We start from the raw sequence: 19,612 nt of genomic DNA, 5'->3' as shown, positions 1-19,612 counted from the left end.
CCAGCCTTCCTCTGACGACTATGATGATGATGATGATGGGGATGATGAAGGGTTAAACAGCTGTGTGTGTTTCAGGGGAACAGTCTGCCCTCTGCTGGACGATCTGCAGCATTACACCTCAGACTGCTCCTGTCTGAAGGAGGTTGTTTCTCACCACTGTGGCACTAAATGTTTGCTCCTGGGGGGGGGGGGGTCTAGACCTACTCTATCTGTAAAGTGTCCTGAGATAACTCCTGTTATAGGATCTGGTACTAGAAATAAAATTGAATTGACTGTGGAGGAAACTGCCCAATGACACACAACAACAAACTTTCCATTATATCTTTGATATATTTTGAATTGTCAACTGTGTTTTTTTTCCTTCTCGTAGGCTAAATAAAGGTACCACCATAACTTGGTGCATAAAAGTGTATCAGAATGCAGGAAATTAAGTCTTTGACGCTCAAAACTTCCCTGGGGGAGGACACCCAGACCCCCCGCTATGATATGCCCCCCCTCCCTCCCCCAAAGGTAGATTCTGGCTAAATATATATACGGTACAGTATACCCACTACAATATATTTGGCTACACCACTGGTACCAACTATAGTACACACCAGACTGTTTTTAATTTTTCGTCACTTTGATGTTTTTGATACTTTTTTCATTTTTACTTTATTGTCTAATTTTCAGCATTTTGTTGCTTTTTTGTTGTTGCACAAAGTTTTTATCCCTTTTTTCGGTATGTTTGTCGTTTTTCTAAATTTTTTCTCCTCCGTTATTGTTTAAGTCTAAGAACTAAACAGACGTTTATTTAAACTTTTAGATGATCATTTTAAAGACTCTGTTCTCTGTGTTTCTGACCCTGAGTCTGAACTAAAAATAGCCTCGTGAGTCGATCTGAGCAGGACATTACACCGTCTCCCTGCTGTCAGCTGTTAGTCTCCATGGCAACACACACACCCCAACACTCCCACCCGAACAGGTGTGTCTCCCCATAGCTCAAATACTTCCCCAGAAACTCTCTTCTGTACTTCTGTCTACGTTTCTCTAGCAGCTTTAGTTACTCTAAGACTTCATAAGACTGCCATCAGCAAACCCACCAGACTCCATGTAAATAATCAGCACTTTTATCATTGTAAAACACACTTCATTCAAAGTGGACAGAAACAAAATAAAAAGCCGTCTTGGTTCATCTTTCCACTGTTCCAACAATCACCACTCTGGTTTGGTTGAAATAAACCCTTAATTCACCCATTTACATGTGGAGATATGCTGGCTCTATACACGCTAAAAGTCCTGATTATTTACATGGAGTCTGGTGGAGATATGCTGGCTCTATACACGCTAAAAGTAGTGATTATTTACATGGAGTCTGGTGGAAATATGTTGGCTCTATACACGCTTAAAGGACTGATTATTTACATGGAGTCTGGTGGGTCCTGCTATATACTCTGTGGCAGTAGCTCCAGCTGATACTAGTGAAACATAACTGGAGCGCAGCGGAGATTCCAGAAAACACGCTGGCCAATCAGAGCAGACTGGGCTTCTTAAAGAGACAGGCACTCCAGCAGACGGTGATACAGGAGCAGCAGCCGTGGGCAGGATGAGAAATATAAAGTGTTTTTTGAAGATTAAAGCATGTAAACATGTCCTTCTGTAGTACACACGTGTCAAACTTGAGGCCCCCGGGCCAAATCCGGCCCCTGGCACGTTTTGATCCGGCCCGGATATCAATTTAGGTTCACAATAAATCTTAGTCCACCTAGTTTTGGGCACATTTTTCTATGATGGCTGAGGAATGTTTTTAGGTCTTTATGTGGACCAAACTGTAAGAGAGAAGACTATATGAGACATGCAGTAATAAGGGCCTTTCACACGGGGAGTCGCTCTGATCCGCAGGGTCACTGAAGGCTGAGATCAGCTGACTGTGTCATATCTCCTATTCTAACACATAGTGTTAATACGAGTCTTTCCTAACCACCGACTGTTATTGTTGATAGCTAAATTAGCGTAGTCATAGTTACAGACGTTACCTGATGAATCCAGTCTTGTAAAGCAAAGAAAACAGGCTCCGCCCTCCTATAACCATGATGCCTGTAGCTGATTGGACGAACGTGTCATGTGGGGCTTTCTGCTCCCGGATTTGGTGCTCTTCTACTTCCTCACCTTACTTCCTGCTTTGCTCCCGTCAGAACTACTACGGCCACTAGAGGGCGCTGCCACTAGAAACATAAATATACTGTAGGTCAGAATGATGCTGGAACAAACCAGGGAGGGGGGGGGCAGACTCTGTCCTTCATGCAATATAAGAATCAATACGAAAGCTGAACTTTTTTGAGAAAAAGTCAAAATATTTTTGAGAAAATAAAGAGTCGGAATATTAGGAGGAGAAAACAAGCTGTTTGACAGTTTTCTGGTCTCGCTGTGACATCACACCGTGACATCACACTGTGATGAACCAGGTTTGTTTATCTGGTCATTACATCACACACACCGCTACCTGTCATGCTGGTTATCTTGTTGTTCCTGCTGAACGTGTCCGGCTGGGGAATAAAGTTCTGCTAACGTCAGACGGTGTTACGGTACCGAGAGGGTCAGCTGTAGACGGTGTTACGGTACCGAGAGGGTCAGCTGTAGACGGTGTTACGGTACCGAGAGGGTCAGCTGTAGACGGTGTTACGGTACCGAGAGGGTCAGCTGTAGACGGTGTTACGGTACCGAGAGGGTCAGCTGTAGACGGTGTTACGGTACCGAGAGGGTCAGCTGTAGACGGTACTGAGAGGGTCAGCTGTAGACGGTACCGAGAGGGTCAGCTGTAGACGGTACTGAGAGGGTCAGCTGTAGACGGTACTGAGAGGGTCAGCTGTAGACGGTACTGAGAGGGTCAGCTGTAGACGGTGTTACGGTACCGAGAGGGTCAGCTGTAGACGGTGTTACGGTACCGAGAGGGTCAGCTGTAGACGGTACTGAGAGGGTCAGCTGTAGACGGTACCGAGAGGGTCAGCTGTAGACGGTACTGAGAGGGTCAGCTGTAGACGGTGTTACGGTACTGAGAGGGTCAGCTGTAGACGGTGTTACGGTACCGAGAGGGTCAGCTGTAGACGGTGTTACGGTACCGAGAGGGTCAGCTGTAGACGGTACTGAGAGGGTCAGCTGTAGACGGTACTGAGAGGGTCAGCTGTAGACGGTGTTACGGTACCGAGAGGGTCAGCTGTAGACGGTGTTACGGTACCGAGAGGGTCAGCTGTAGACGGTACTGAGAGGGTCAGCTGTAGACGGTACTGAGAGGGTCAGCTGTAGACGGTACTGAGAGGGTCAGCTGTAGACGGTGTTACGGTACCGAGAGGGTCAGCTGTAGACGGTGTTACCGTACCGAGAGGGTCAGCTGTAGACGGTGTTACCGTACCGAGAGGGTCAGCTGTAGACGGTACTGAGAGGGTCAGCTGTAGACGGTGTTACGGTACTGAGAGGGTCAGCTGTAGACGGTACTGAGAGGGTCAGCTGTAGACGGTGTTACGGTACCAAGAGGGTCAGCTGTAGACGGTACTGAGAGGGTCAGCTGTAGACGGTGTTACGGTACTGAGAGGGTCAGCTGTAGACGGTACTGAGAGGGTCAGCTGTAGACGGTGTTACGGTACTGAGAGGGTCAGCTGTAGACGGTGTTACGGTACCGAGAGGGTCAGCTGTAGACGGTACTGAGAGGGTCAGCTGTAGACGGTGTTACGGTACTGAGAGGGTCAGCTGTAGACGGTGTTACGGTACCGAGAGGGTCAGCTGTAGACGGTACTGAGAGGGTCAGCTGTAGACGGTACTGAGAGGGTCAGCTGTAGACGGTGTTACGGTACCGAGAGGGTCAGCTGTAGACGGTACTGAGAGGGTCAGCTGTAGACGGTGTTACGGTACTGAGAGGGTCAGCTGTAGACGGTACTGAGAGGGTCAGCTGTAGACGGTACTGAGAGGGTCAGCTGTAGACGGTGTTACCGTACCGAGAGGGTCAGCTGTAGACGGTGTTACCGTACCGAGAGGGTCAGCTGTAGACGGTACTGAGAGGGTCAGCTGTAGACGGTACTGAGAGGGTCAGCTGTAGACGGTGTTACGGTACCGAGAGGGTCAGCTGTAGACGGTACTGAGAGGGTCAGCTGTAGACGGTGTTACGGTACTGAGAGGGTCAGCTGTAGACGGTACTGAGAGGGTCAGCTGTAGACGGTACTGAGAGGGTCAGCTGTAGACGGTGTTACCGTACCGAGAGGGTCAGCTGTAGACGGTGTTACCGTACCGAGAGGGTCAGCTGTAGACGGTACTGAGAGGGTCAGCTGTAGACGGTGTTACGGTACTGAGAGGGTCAGCTGTAGACGGTACTGAGAGGGTCAGCTGTAGACGGTGTTACGGTACCGAGAGGGTCAGCTGTAGACGGTACTGAGAGGGTCAGCTGTAGACGGTGTTACGGTACTGAGAGGGTCAGCTGTAGACGGTACTGAGAGGGTCAGCTGTAGACGGTGTTACGGTACCGAGAGGGTCAGCTGTAGACGGTACTGAGAGGGTCAGCTGTAGACGGTGTTACGGTACTGAGAGGGTCAGCTGTAGACGGTACTGAGAGGGTCAGCTGTAGACGGTGTTACGGTACTGAGAGGGTCAGCTGTAGACGGTACTGAGAGGGTCAGCTGTAGACGGTGTTACGGTACCGAGAGGGTCAGCTGTAGACGGTACTGAGAGGGTCAGCTGTAGACGGTGTTACGGTACTGAGAGGGTCAGCTGTAGACGGTGTTACGGTACCGAGAGGGTCAGCTGTAGACGGTACTGAGAGGGTCAGCTGTAGACGGTACTGAGAGGGTCAGCTGTAGACGGTGTTACGGTACCGAGAGGGTCAGCTGTAGACGGTACTGAGAGGGTCAGCTGTAGACGGTGTTACGGTACCGAGAGGGTCAGCTGTAGACGGTACTGAGAGGGTCAGCTGTAGACGGTGTACTGAGAGGGTCAGCTGTAGACGGTGTTACGGTACTGAGAGGGTCAGCTGTAGACGGTACTGAGAGGGTCAGCTGTAGACGGTGTTACGGTACGAGAGGGTCAGCTGTAGACGGTACTGAGAGGGTCAGCTGTAGACGGTGTTACGTACGAGAGGGTCAGCTGTAGACGGTGTTACCGTACCGAGAGGGTCAGCTGTAGACGGTACTGAGAGGGTCAGCTGTAGACGGTGTTACGGTACTGAGAGGGTCAGCTGTAGACGGTACTGAGAGGGTCAGCTGTAGACGGTGTTACCGTACCGAGAGGGTCAGCTGTAGACGGTGTTACTGTACCGAGAGGGTCAGCTGTAGACGGTGTTACGGTACTGAGAGGGTCAGCTGTAGACGGTACTGAGAGGGTCAGCTGTAGACGGTGTTACGGTACCGAGAGGGTCAGCTGTAGACGGTACTGAGAGGGTCAGCTGTAGACGGTGTTACGGTACTGAGAGGGTCAGCTGTAGACGGTGTTACGGTACTGAGAGGGTCAGCTGTAGACGGTACTGAGAGGGTCAGCTGTAGACGGTGTTACGGTACCGAGAGGGTCAGCTGTAGACGGTACGTACGAGAGGGTCAGCTGTAGACGGTTACGGTAGAGAGGGTCAGCTGTAGACGGTGTTACGGTACGAGAGGGTCAGCTGTAGACGGTGTTACGGTACGAGAGGGTCAGCTGTAGACGGTACTGAGAGGGTCAGCTGTAGACGGTGTTACGGTACTGAGAGGGTCAGCTGTAGACGGTACTGAGAGGGTCAGCTGTAGACGGTGTTACGGTACTGAGAGGGTCAGCTGTAGACGGTGTTACGGTACCGAGAGGGTCAGCTGTAGACGGTACTGAGAGGGTCAGCTGTAGACGGTACTGAGAGGGTCAGCTGTAGACGGTGTTACGGTACTGAGAGGGTCAGCTGTAGACGGTACTGAGAGGGTCAGCTGTAGACGGTACTGAGAGGGTCAGCTGTAGACGGTGTTACCGTACCGAGAGGGTCAGCTGTAGACGGTACTGAGAGGGTCAGCTGTAGACGGTACCGAGAGGGTCAGCTGTAGACGGTACTGAGAGGGTCAGCTGTAGACGGTACTGAGAGGGTCAGCTGTAGACGGTACTGAGAGGGTCAGCTGTAGACGGTGTTACGGTACCGAGAGGGTCAGCTGTAGACGGTACTGAGAGGGTCAGCTGTAGACGGTGACGTGAGAGGGTCAGCTGTAGACGGTACTGAGAGGGTCAGCTGTAGACGGTACTGAGAGGGTCAGCTGTAGACGGTGTTACGGTACTGAGAGGGTCAGCTGTAGACGGTGTTACGGTACCGAGAGGGTCAGCTGTAGACGGTGTTACGTACGAGAGGGTCAGCTGTAGACGGTACTGAGAGGGTCAGCTGTAGACGGTACTGAGAGGGTCAGCTGTAGACGGGTTACGTACGAGAGGGTCAGCTGTAGACGGTGTTACGGTACTGAGAGGGTCAGCTGTAGACGGTACTGAGAGGGTCAGCTGTAGACGGGTACGTACGAGAGGGTCAGCTGTAGACGGTACTGAGAGGGTCAGCTGTAGACGGTGTTACGGTACTGAGAGGGTCAGCTGTAGACGGTGTTACGGTACTGAGAGGGTCAGCTGTAGACGGTGTTACGGTACCGAGAGGGTCAGCTGTAGACGGTACTGAGAGGGTCAGCTGTAGACGTGTTACGGTACTGAGAGGGTCAGCTGTAGACGGGTACGTACGAGAGGGTCAGCTGTAGACGGTGTTACGGTACCGAGAGGGTCAGCTGTAGACGGTGTTACGTACGAGAGGGTCAGCTGTAGACGGGTTACGGTACTGAGAGGGTCAGCTGTAGACGGTACTGAGAGGGTCAGCTGTAGACGGTGTTACGGTACCGAGAGGGTCAGCTGTAGACGGTACTGAGAGGGTCAGCTGTAGACGGTGTTACGGTACTGAGAGGGTCAGCTGTAGACGGTGTTACGGTACGAGAGGGTCAGCTGTAGACGGTGTACGTACGAGAGGGTCAGCTGTAGACGGTGTTACGGTACTGAGAGGGTCAGCTGTAGACGGTGTTACGGTACCGAGAGGGTCAGCTGTAGACGGTACTGAGAGGGTCAGCTGTAGACGGTGTTACGGTACTGAGAGGGTCAGCTGTAGACGGTACTGAGAGGGTCAGCTGTAGACGGTACTGAGAGGGTCAGCTGTAGACGGTGTTACGGTACTGAGAGGGTCAGCTGTAGACGGTGTTACGGTACCGAGAGGGTCAGCTGTAGACGGTACTGAGAGGGTCAGCTGTAGACGGTGTACGTACGAGAGGGTCAGCTGTAGACGGTGTTACGGTACGAGAGGGTCAGCTGTAGACGGTACTGAGAGGGTCAGCTGTAGACGGTGTTACCGTACCGAGAGGGTCAGCTGTAGACGGTACTGAGAGGGTCAGCTGTAGACGGTACTGAGAGGGTCAGCTGTAGACGGTACTGAGAGGGTCAGCTGTAGACGGTACTGAGAGGGTCAGCTGTAGACGGTGTTACGGTACCGAGAGGGTCAGCTGTAGACGGTGTTACGGTACCGAGAGGGTCAGCTGTAGACGGTACTGAGAGGGTCAGCTGTAGACGGTACCGAGAGGGTCAGCTGTAGACGGTACTGAGAGGGTCAGCTGTAGACGGTGTTACGGTACTGAGAGGGTCAGCTGTAGACGGTGTTACGGTACCGAGAGGGTCAGCTGTAGACGGTGTTACGGTACCGAGAGGGTCAGCTGTAGACGGTACTGAGAGGGTCAGCTGTAGACGGTACTGAGAGGGTCAGCTGTAGACGGTACTGAGAGGGTCAGCTGTAGACGGTGTTACGGTACTGAGAGGGTCAGCTGTAGACGGTACTGAGAGGGTCAGCTGTAGACGGTACCGAGAGGGTCAGCTGTAGACGGTACTGAGAGGGTCAGCTGTAGACGGTACTGAGAGGGTCAGCTGTAGACGGTACTGAGAGGGTCAGCTGTAGACGGTGTTACGGTACTGAGAGGGTCAGCTGTAGACGGTACTGAGAGGGTCAGCTGTAGACGGTGTTACGGTACTGAGAGGGTCAGCTGTAGACGGTGTTACGGTACTGAGAGGGTCAGCTGTAGACGGTGTTACGGTACCGAGAGGGTCAGCTGTAGACGGTACTGAGAGGGTCAGCTGTAGACGGTACTGAGAGGGTCAGCTGTAGACGGTGTTACGGTACCGAGAGGGTCAGCTGTAGACGGTACTGAGAGGGTCAGCTGTAGACGGTACTGAGAGGGTCAGCTGTAGACGGTGTTACGGTACCGAGAGGGTCAGCTGTAGACGGTGTTACGGTACCGAGAGGGTCAGCTGTAGACGGTGTTACCGTACCGAGAGGGTCAGCTGTAGACGGTACTGAGAGGGTCAGCTGTAGACGGTGTTACGGTACTGAGAGGGTCAGCTGTAGACGGTACTGAGAGGGTCAGCTGTAGACGGTACTGAGAGGGTCAGCTGTAGACGGTGTTACCGTACCGAGAGGGTCAGCTGTAGACGGTACTGAGAGGGTCAGCTGTAGACGGTGTTACGGTACTGAGAGGGTCAGCTGTAGACGGTGTTACGGTACTGAGAGGGTCAGCTGTAGACGGTACTGAGAGGGTCAGCTGTAGACGGTACTGAGAGGGTCAGCTGTAGACGGTGTTACCGTACCGAGAGGGTCAGCTGTAGACGGTACTGAGAGGGTCAGCTGTAGACGGTGTTACGGTACTGAGAGGGTCAGCTGTAGACGGTACTGAGAGGGTCAGCTGTAGACGGTGTTACGGTACTGAGAGGGTCAGCTGTAGACGGTACTGAGAGGGTCAGCTGTAGACGGTGTTACGGTACTGAGAGGGTCAGCTGTAGACGGTACTGAGAGGGTCAGCTGTAGACGGTGTTACGGTACCGAGAGGGTCAGCTGTAGACGGTACTGAGAGGGTCAGCTGTAGACGGTGTTACGGTACTGAGAGGGTCAGCTGTAGACGGTGTTACGGTACCGAGAGGGTCAGCTGTAGACAGTACTGAGAGGGTCAGCTGTAGACGGTGTTACGGTACCAAGAGGGTCAGCTGTAGACGGTACCGAGAGGGTCAGCTGTGGACGGTGTTACGGTGCCGAGAGGGTCAGCTGTAGACGGTGTTACGGTACCGAGAGGGTCAGCTGTAGACGGTACTGAGAGGGTCAGCTGTAGACGGTGTTACGGTACTGAGAGGGTCAGCTGTAGACGGTGTTACGGTACCGAGAGGGTCAGCTGTAGACGGTACTGAGAGGGTCAGCTGTAGATGGTACCGAGAGGGTCAGCTGTAGACAGTGTTACGGTACTGAGAGGGTCAGCTGTAGACGGTGTTACGGTACCGAGAGGGTCAGCTGTAGATGGTACCGAGAGGGTCAGCTGTAGATGGTACCGAGAGGGTCAGCTGTAGACGGTGTTACGGTACTGAGAGGGTCAGCTGTAGACGGTACTGAGAGGGTCAGCTGTAGACGGTACTGAGAGGGTCAGCTGTAGACGGTGTTACGGTACCGAGAGGGTCAGCTGTAGACGGTACTGAGAGGGTCAGCTGTAGATGGTACCGAGAGGGTCAGCTGTAGACAGTGTTACGGTACTGAGAGGGTCAGCTGTAGACGGTACTGAGAGGGTCAGCTGTAGACGGTACTGAGAGGGTCAGCTGTAGACGGTGTTACCGTACCGAGAGGGTCAGCTGTAGACGGTGTTACCGTACCGAGAGGGTCAGCTGTAGACGGTACTGAGAGGGTCAGCTGTAGACGGTACTGAGAGGGTCAGCTGTAGACGGTGTTACGGTACTGAGAGGGTCAGCTGTAGACGGTGTTACGGTACTGAGAGGGTCAGCTGTAGACGGTACTGAGAGGGTCAGCTGTAGACGGTGTTACGGTACTGAGAGGGTCAGCTGTAGACGGTACTGAGAGGGTCAGCTGTAGACGGTACTGAGAGGGTCAGCTGTAGACGGTGTTACGGTACTGAGAGGGTCAGCTGTAGACGGTACCGAGAGGGTCAGCTGTAGACGGTGTTACGGTACCGAGAGGGTCAGCTGTAGATGGTACTGAGAGGGTCAGCTGTAGACGGTGTTACGGTACTGAGAGGGTCAGCTGTAGATGGTACTGAGAGGGTCAGCTGTAGACGGTGTTACGGTACCGAGAGGGTCAGCTGTAGACGATGTTACGGTACCGAGAGGGTCAGCTGTAGACGGTGTTACGGTACCGAGAGGGTCAGCTGTAGACGATGTTACGGTACCGAGAGGGTCAGCTGTAGACGGTGTTACGGTACTGAGAGGGTACGGTACCGTAAGTTACACTAGTTTATTTACATGCTTTAATCTGAGTGTATTACTGCATGTCTCATACTGTCTTTTCTCTTACAGTTTAGTCCACATTAAGCCCTAAAAAAGTTCCTTATCCATCAAAGAAAAAAGCGCCAAAAGAGATCGAAAAAAGCAACAAAAACAGTAAAAAAAAGTCTGAAAAATGCCAAAAACCTGTGGAAACACACCAAAAGTGTGGGCAAAAGCAACAAAAACTAGGTGGGCCACATGTATTGTGAACCTAAATTGATATGCGGGCCAGATCAGTCTGAGAGGGGCTGGACTGGCCCGCGGGCCTCGAGTTGGACACTAACTTCAGACTCGTGTTGACAGATGAAACCAGCGACTGACCTTCTTTCCATAAGAAGCTCCCATTCTTCCCTGTCCTCTGCAGCCGGCACTACTTCTTTTTCCCAGCAGCCCCCTCTTCCTCTTCCTCTTCCCCCCCCTGACAGCCTGGCAGCCTGACAGCCCGGGCACGGGGGTGTTTTTAGCCCACCGGACCGTGAGGCAGCTTCAGAACAACAGAACAACAGAACTATCCAGAAGTGAAGCAGAAAGTAAAGCAGGACTGGAGCGAGAGAGAAACAGACGGCCACCTGTTACTGCCTGACTCTCAGCTGTGAGGAGTTAAGATGCTCTGATTGGATTAATGTCTTTAGAGGTGAGGGGGGGGAGGGGGAAGAGAGGGGGGGGCAGAGAGAGCAACAGAGACACAGAGAGAGAGAGACACACAGAGAGAGACAAACAGACAGAGAGAGAGAGGAAGTGCACCTGTCAACATAAAAGAAACCCTTGAAAATAATGTGAGTCTGACTTTAAAACCAAAAGTATCATGTTACATTAGCATGTAGCCTTGATAGCTTAGCTAATGTTACCACAGATAAATATATCTACAGAGGCTTGCAAAAGTATTCATAACCCTTGAACTTTTCCACATTATGGAAAGGATCCCTACAGAGATAGACCTTTTAGTTTAACATGAAGCAGCCCCAAAATCTCCATCACCAAACCCACCAGACTCCATGTAAATTATCAGTACTTTTAGCATCGTAAAACACACTTCATTCATGAGATTAGACTACACACAGGTGGACTCTGTTTACTAATCAGGTGACTTCTGAAGGCCATTGGTTGCACTGGATTGTATTTAACCCTAACCCTTTACCAGAGTAAAGGGGGCTGAATACTTTTGCATGTCACACTTTAGTTTTTTTATTTGTAAAGAAATTTGAAAACCATGTATCATTTTCATTCCACCTCACAATTATCACATATAACCCCAATGAAATACCATCGTTTGTCAGAAAGAGTTTTAACATAAACTGGACACCAGAGAATGACTTCACACCGACTCTGTATTTAATATTTACACGTTAAATAAAATGGCAATGATCTATCAATCACCAAACTCTTGGACATGATGGACTTAGTTTCCCAGACTGAAACACAGCAGATTGATTACATGATTTAATATTTCAGAGACTCGGTCCGGTGTCTACGGATCAGCGGCGGGGGGGCTCTCCGGCCCGTCCTGGCTCGGCCCAGACATCTGCATGAACAGCTCTCTAAGCTCTGTGATGTCATCATCCAGGGACGGCAGGGGCAGGGCAGGGCGCTGCTCGCGCTCCTCGATGAAGTCCCACAGACGCACGTTGTTCATGAACTGAAAAATGAAAAAAGACTCAGTTTATTAGTTTCACAGGCTCAGATTATTATTCTATGTGGGTTTGGTGATGATGATTTAAGGGCTGTTTCATGTTAAACTAAAAGGATCTTACTCTTTAACTAAAAGGTCTATCTCTGTAGGGATCCATCCCATAATGTTGTCAGACTCTTAGAATAATAACCTGAGTCTGTCAGCAGCAACAACAGAACTTTTAGTGACTAACTGCTGCTGAACATTAGTCCTGTAGGGTTACATTACAGTGTGTGTGTGTGTGTGTGTGTGTGTGTGTGTGTGTGTGTGTGTGTGTGTGTGTGTGTGTGTGTGTGTGTGTGTGTGTGTATACACTGGACCAGTTTCAGAGATCATTGTTCTCATCAGAAACATGGAGACTATGGTCCAGGTTAAATTAATCCAGATGTTACCCTTTAAGTTTATGAAACTATAAAAGCTGAGTGTGGCTTCTTACCCGGACGTTTCCCTCAGAGCTCAGCTGTTTGCGTGGCCGGTCCGGTTCTGCTCTGGTTCCGTCCGGGAAGGCGTGAAGATACAAACACTTCCCTCCGAATGGACAGGACCCCCGACCCTGATCAAAGTACTTACAGGCCTTCTTACTGCAGAGACAGGACGCAGAGCAACACTCAGTACCGTCTACACTCAGTCATATTTCTCTTTTAAACAATGTCTGTCTGTCTGTCTGTCTGTACATCTCTCCGTTGACTTGTATTGTGTGAAGGTTTCCTCCTCTTTATAACATCTGCTAACAAACAACAGAAACAACAACGTCTAAAAGCTGCTACTAACACAGTCAAGAACCCAGAACTTCAGTTTTTAGAAGCTGCCGACCCCAAAAACTGAGCTTTATGAAGACCAAAGAGGAAACAGACATGAGGAATCAGCAGGGAGAAGATGGAGACACTAAACTAACATGATGGTTATGTCTGACGTTACGTGTGTTATCTTAACTTCCAGACAGATAGTTAGGATGTCTGACTTGGTAAATACATGTTTGAAAGCTGACCTGACTCCAGACTTGAAGAGCTCTATGAGATGGTCCTTCTCGTCCTGATCCTCCACCCAGTAAACAGACGGGATCACAAACTCTGAGACCAGCCGGCACTCGGGACACGACCTGAGACACACACACAGACACAGTTTACTACAGCTGCACAGATTAACACACACAGACTTTTTTCCCTCTTGTTGTTGTCTTGTTGTGTGAAAGGCGTCTTACTTGACGATCTTGTTGCTGAAGTTGCGGGTGCAGCGCCACTGGCGGATACAGGCCAGACAGAAGGTGTGACAGCAGGAGGACAGGATGCCAAACCGGCGCTCTGACGGGTTCAGCTTCTGGACCACCAGCTCCATACAGATAGAACACACCTGGACAACAGCAGCATGGTTAAAGATAGAACACACCTGGACAACAGGATGTGTAATATCTGGGAGGACATTGGTGTAATTAATACAGAACTTATTAATGATCAATGACTGACTGAACCCACCTTGTCCTGACTCAGCTGGGCTGCAAACGCCTTCTCCATGTCGGCCTCAAAGGCCAGCAGACACATCTGCAGACAGACAGACAGACAGACAGACAGAGAGAGAGAGACAGAAAGAGAGACACAGACAGACAGACAGACAGACAGACAGACATATAAAAAACAGCCGATCCAGTCAACAATCTGACATTTTTTCCAAAATAGTAAAATGCTTTCTTAAAGTTTGGGGTAATGCTACACACTAAAGTCTGGCGTTGAAATATGAACATCTGTCCACACATCTGTTCGGATTTCTGTGTTAACGTGCACACCTTCTCGTGCGCTCTCCTCTGCTCGGGGTCATGGGGGTGGAGCACCTGCAGCCTGCACACCTCACACAGGTCGCCATGGAGATACGTACAGTTGTCTTCGTAGAAACAGTGTCCGGCGGCGGCGTAGGGACACAGCGGGGGGAGGTTAGGGTAAGCCCCGCCCACAGGGGGAGGAGCTACACATAAACAAACATCAGCTGTTATATTATTATCCTCCTGTAGTAATGATTACATCACAGACAACTACTAGCCAATCAGATGCCGGCATTTGATCCAACCTTGGTCCTGTGCTGAAGCGTCCAGACCCGTCCTGATGGCGTCCACGTATGAGTGAGGAGACGCTGCTGCCGCCGCTGCCATGACCTCTGACCCCAAACTGTCTGCTGGACCCCCAAACATGCTGTCTACACCCAGGACTGAGAGACACACAGAGAGACAGGAGAGAGACAGACAGACAGTATAGTTAGAGATTAAAAGAAGAGACGTAGCTCCCTACTAAGACAAACATAGTACTACAAAGTTCCCCAGGTATGCAGTTGGACATGTCTGTCTGTGTCACATCTTTGTGTGTGTGTGTGTGTGTGTGTGTGTGTGTGTGTGTGTGTGTGTCCTCTATCTCCGTCTGTCTGTCTCACCTCTGTCTCTGAGGACTGGCGTCTTCTTAACTCCGCCTCTGACTGAAGCTCCGCCTCCGGCCCCTCCTCCAGCTGTGGGATCCTCTAAAGCTCCCCCCCCTCTGGATGAAGACTTGATGTGGTCATACCTGCACACAGACACACACCAGAGACACAGTTTCACTGTCTACACACAGAGACACACACTCCCTCCCTCCCTCTAAAACATCACCAGTTTACCTGCAGTGCTCTCCGTAGGCGCAGAGCCCCCTCTGGTAGAACTCTCCTCTCTCCCTCTCTCTCCCCCTCCCTCTCTCCCTCCCTCCCTCCCTCCCCTCCCTCTCTCCTTACCTGCAGCGCTCTCCGTAGGCGCAGACCCCCCTCTGGTAGAACTTGCAGATGGTGGAGGGTTTGCTGTTGTTGGGGTCGTGGGAGAACAGACAGCGGCTTCCCTCTCTGCACACGCCGTGGAGGAAATACCTGAAACACAACACACCTGTTACACACAGGGAGTTACCATGGTTACCCCCTTGAGATTCAGTTTAAACTAATTAAACATACGTATAAGGTATATATACACACGTCACAGCAATATAAGGTATATATACACACATCACAGCAGTATAAGGTACATATACACACACGTCACAGCAGTACAAGGTATATATACACACGTCACAGCAGTATAAGGTATATATACACACGCCACAGCAGTACAAGGTATATATACACACGCCACAGCAGTATAAGGTATATATACACACGTCACAGCAATATAAGGTATATATACACACATCACAGCAGTATAAGGTATATATACACACACGTCACAGCAGTACAAGGTATATATACACACGTCACAGCAGTATAAGGTATATATACACACGCCACAGCAGTACAAGGTATATATACACACGTCACAGCAGTATAAGGTATATATACACACGTCACAGCCGTATAAGGTATATATACACACGTCACAGCCGTATAAGGTATATATACACACACACGTCACAGCAGTATAAGTTATATATACACACGTCACAGCAGTATAAGGTATATATACACACGTCACAGCCGTATAAGGTATATATACACACGCCACAGCAGTATAAGGTATATATACACACACATCACAGCAGTATAAGGTATACATACACACACCACAGCAATATAAGGTATATATACAAACACACCACAGCAGTATAAGGTATATATACACATATCACAGCAGTATAAGGTATATATACACATGTCACAACAGTATAAGGTATATATACACATGTCACAACAGTATAAGGTTAGGGCTGGGCGATATGACCTAAAAATAAAATCCCCGATTTTTTTCCAAAGAAATCCGATTTAAGATTTAAATCGATTTTTTTCTCCCCCTACTTAAAATCAATCTGCAGATGTCAGAGAAATTGTTCAAAACAAGTTTTAACTTTATTTTGTTTTGACTCACACACACGCACACACATGGGGCATGTATACCATTATGATTATTCATGCCAATTTTGTGGAAATATAAATTGGTTTGTGTTTTCCCTTTTTTTGGATGGGGGGTGCTATATATTCAACAACAAACAAACGGATGCGTGAGATAAAGCTGTTTTCACACATACAGGTAATTCACTTCTCGTTCCTCGCTAAAAGTTCAAATCATTTTAACGTTATTGCGCAACCTTGCCCCTATTTTCACCTGTTGCTGAGTAACGTACATTAACATCCCATGGTCTCTTGAATGTAGCATACCTGTAGCAAGCGCCTTCGTAGTAACTAGCGGTAGAAACAAACGTCGAAGAGGAGCTCCGTGCTACAGAGCGGCGATTGCTAGTTGTTTAATCCGCTACAGACCTCCATCACAGCTCGGTCGTATCAGCGGCATTTAGTAGATGTGTTGACCCGCAAAAGAGTTCCTCAACACCGCCTCTGGTGGCCCGCATGGTGCTCCTTTAGGTCAGCGGTAGCTGGTGGTTCAGTTATCCGAGAATAGGTGACTCTCAGCCGGGGACAGAGCACCGCGAGCTGCCGGTCATTTCGGTGGAGATTACGGATAAGTAAGTAATGAAACTACTAGTTAAGAAAAGAATTAATGTTAGTCCCTGTCGCTGCCATGTTGTTTGTGTATCTCTATGGCAAACGCGCGGGGCGAGGGCTGAGCCCGTTCGGAGCTATGGGAGCCCAGAGGGGAGCGTCGGCAGATGTTAAGGAGAAAATCGATTTTCATTTTAACAAATTGACGTTAACTACACATTCGAGTTAATCGATAAAATCGATTTATCGCCCAGCCCTATATAAGGTATACATACACACACACCACAGCAATATAAGGTATATATATACAAACACACCACAGCAGTATAAGGTATATATACACATATCACAGCAGTATAAGGTATATATACACGTCACAACAGTATATATATACAAAACACACCACAGCAGTATAAGATATATATACACATATCACAGCAGTCTAAGGTATATATACACATGTCACAACAGTATAAGGTATATATACACACACACACACACCACAGCAGTATAAGGTATATATACAAACACACCACAGCAGTATAAGGTATATATACACATGTCACAACAGTATAAGGTATACGTACACACACCACAGCAGTATAAGGTATACATACACACACCACAGCAGTATAAGGTATATATACAAACACACCACAGCAGTATAAGGTATATATACACATATCACAGCAGTATAAGGTATATATACACATGTCACAACAGTATAAGGTATACATACACACACACCACAGCAGTATAAGGTATATATACACATATCACAGCAGTATAAGGTATATATACACGTCACAACAGTATAAGGTATACATACACACACCACAACAGTATAAGGTATACATACACACGCCACAGCAGTATAAGGTATACATACACACACACCACAGCAGTATAAGGTATACATACACACACACCACAGCAGTATAAGGTATACATACACACACACCACAACAGTTCAGTCGGCGGATTAGCATTTCCTAGGATGGCGAAGGAATGTCCCGCACTACTCTGCCTCTGATTGGCTAGTACTCGGAGCTTTCGTTGGTTGGATTGGATAGGTTTAGGCTTGGCCAGGGTAAGCCAATCAGAGGCAGAATAAGCCAGAGAAAAGGCGGGACATTCCTTCGCCATCCTAGGAAAACACTTATTGTCGTCCAGACGGACCATCTGAATCGTTAAATCTCTCCCTGTCCGGCTCGTTCATGTGTCACGTGCACTGCGTTTCTAATATTACATGCAGTGGCTGTAGGAGACAGATCAGGTGAGTTAATGTTTGTTAAAGTGGCTGGGTTTACCGTCACACCGTACACAAGCTAACAGCTAAAAACATTAGCACGAGGCTAACGCGTCCGCAGCTATCTCACACAGACAGACAGACAGTTAGCGGAGCATGAGACAGAAAGACAGACAGTTAGCAGAGCGCGAGACAGACAGACAGACATACAGGTAACCGACATAGCGACAGACAGACCTACCTGCAGGTCACCTGTTTGGTGCTCATCTTTCTCGCGGAGCTTCTGGCTAACGTTAGCGGGTTTAAGTTGTCGCGTTGGTGTCGCGGTCAAACCCCTCCGAGTCCGACTGGCAGCCGCAGCGGGAAGGTTCCTGTTTATCTGACGGTCGGTAACTGTTGTAAAACTGTAAGATTGTGCTCCATATTTAATGTTTTTCTATTTAATGTTATTCATTTAATTTGTTTCTTTTTAGTTTTTCTACTCGTTTGTTTTTATGGATATTTTTTATATTTATGTATATTTCTATATTTACTTAAAAAAGAGTAATGTATTACTTTTTTTGTTTCACATACTTGTACTGAATACTAGGTTTAGATAAAATGTAAAAAACTAAATCTCGTTTTCATTTCTTTAATTTTGTGCTTTTTTTCTTTTTTTCATATTAATCAATTAATTATACTTATCAATTGACAGACACATATATAATTTTAAAAAGCAAAAACAGCCGTTCAAGGAGTTATTTAAAGTGTCAAATCAGTCTGATGAACCAATCAGATCTCATTGTCTTTAAAGTAGCATGTGGTCTTTTATTTTGAAGGAAACTCAGTCATCATTGTGTCTTTAAAGTAGCATGTAGTCTTTTATTTTGAAAGATAACTTAGTTTCTGTGGCTTCCTGTCTCAGAGTGACGGCGCCCTGCAGTCCGAAGGTCAGCAGGAGCAGGTGAACACCTGCAACCTGATAGGCCGGAGCCGGGCAGGGACGTCATCTGATAGGCTGTAACCTAGCAACCAGGTGTGATACGGAGAGGGAGGAGGGGAGAAGGATCAGACGGCAGGCAGGCGAGAGGAGAAAACAAGTCAAAGAAAAGAGTGAAAAGAGGAGAAAACAAGTCAAAGAGTGAAAAGAGGAGAAAACAGAAAAGAGTGAAAAGAGGAGGAGAAAGGAGGAACAGAAGATCTGAGGAGTAAAAAGGAGAACGTTTCCTTCAAGGTAAAAGACTTTATGCTACTTTAAAGACACAAACTAATGACTGAGTTTCTGTCAAAATAAAATACTTTTTTTCTCCAAAATATGCTCCAACATATTCTATACACAAATTATCAGGCTCGTTGGAGATGAGCCAGGTCTGCACAGAATCGATCACTGGCGATCGCCGCCCAATGCATGCTGGGTAGATTTGTGTCCGACTTGATCCCGACTTGCTCTGATGTCATGCTCACGTGGGCAACGATGACCTCACGAGATCAAGGCGGCCGCAGGTTTGAGACCCAGGCAGCGCAGTTGCTCTCCACCGACTGCAAGACCCAGGTGGACCCAGGGGCATGCTGGGAAACTCCAGCCTGATGACAGGACATGATGACGTTTTATATAAACTTTTTATTGATTTTGATTTGGAGGGATTTTAACTGCTATTAGTCTGATTTAAAGGCTTATTCTGTACAGAACACATGTTGTGTTGATAGTTATGTTTAGAAGTCAGAGAGATTAAATCTGATCAGATTACAGATCATCTACAGTCTGTTATTAATTAAAATCAGCAACAGATCACATGTAGAGCATTTTGAGAGATACTCTGGCATAATATAAACAACAGGAAACTATGTAGGAGCTGATATATGGGTCTGATAACATTTTATTAAATCAGAATGTGACCACAGTGTTTCTGTGACTTCCTGTTCAGCCTGAAGGCTGCTGGTATCGGCTGGAAACTGTCGGACTTGACAGCAGATTTTTGTCACCGCCCCCG

The 19,612-nt window shown here is 48.6% G+C and overlaps 3 protein-coding genes across 5 annotated transcripts in view; 1 reads left to right on the top strand and 2 right to left on the bottom strand.

Moving 5' to 3' along the window:
- Positions 1–10,777, bottom strand: part of si:ch211-236d3.4 (protein FAM107B) — a 35,502-nt gene extending 24,725 nt beyond the window's left edge. Inside the window, exon 1 of the mRNA XM_031316196.2 lies at positions 10,615–10,777. Coding sequence (XP_031172056.1) covers positions 10,615–10,638 — 24 coding nt within the window. The 5' untranslated portion in view covers positions 10,639–10,777. The remainder of the gene's footprint in view (positions 1–10,614) is intronic.
- Positions 10,778–11,603: 826 nt separating this feature from the next.
- Positions 11,604–18,016, bottom strand: mkrn2 (makorin, ring finger protein, 2). Of its 2 annotated transcripts, none has more exons than XM_036002351.1 (10): positions 17,884–18,016; positions 14,708–14,836; positions 14,378–14,505; positions 14,021–14,158; positions 13,743–13,918; positions 13,435–13,500; positions 13,164–13,348; positions 12,951–13,061; positions 12,399–12,543; positions 11,604–11,929 (listed from the first exon to the last, which is right to left on the bottom strand). In XM_036002351.1, exons 1-10 carry the CDS (start codon positions 17,907–17,909, stop codon positions 11,762–11,764), a joined length of 1,272 nt encoding a protein of 423 aa, XP_035858244.1. In that variant the 5' UTR covers positions 17,910–18,016; the 3' UTR covers positions 11,604–11,761. The 2 variants fall into 2 exon arrangements, with proteins under 2 accessions (XP_035858244.1, XP_031172053.1); XM_031316193.2 differs by having other exon boundaries at positions 13,164–13,312.
- LOC116061832 (MKRN2 opposite strand protein) overlaps positions 17,077–19,612 on the top strand; it is a 6,253-nt gene continuing 3,717 nt past the window's right edge. Inside the window, exon 1 of one of the 2 annotated variants that reach the window (XM_031316194.2) lies at positions 17,077–17,669. In XM_031316194.2, coding sequence (XP_031172054.1) covers positions 17,611–17,669 — 59 coding nt within the window. In that variant the 5' untranslated portion in view covers positions 17,077–17,610. Of the gene's footprint in view, positions 17,670–18,748; positions 18,856–19,612 lie in introns of those variants that run through there. The other variant, XM_031316195.2, reaches the window with a different exon arrangement.

This window comes from Sander lucioperca, chromosome 6, assembly GCF_008315115.2.
Source record: "Sander lucioperca isolate FBNREF2018 chromosome 6, SLUC_FBN_1.2, whole genome shotgun sequence".
Classification (NCBI taxonomy): domain Eukaryota; kingdom Metazoa; phylum Chordata; class Actinopteri; order Perciformes; family Percidae; genus Sander; species Sander lucioperca.
The sequence above is the reverse complement of the archived record's forward strand: the minus strand, read 5'-3'. Positions and strand labels throughout refer to the sequence as shown.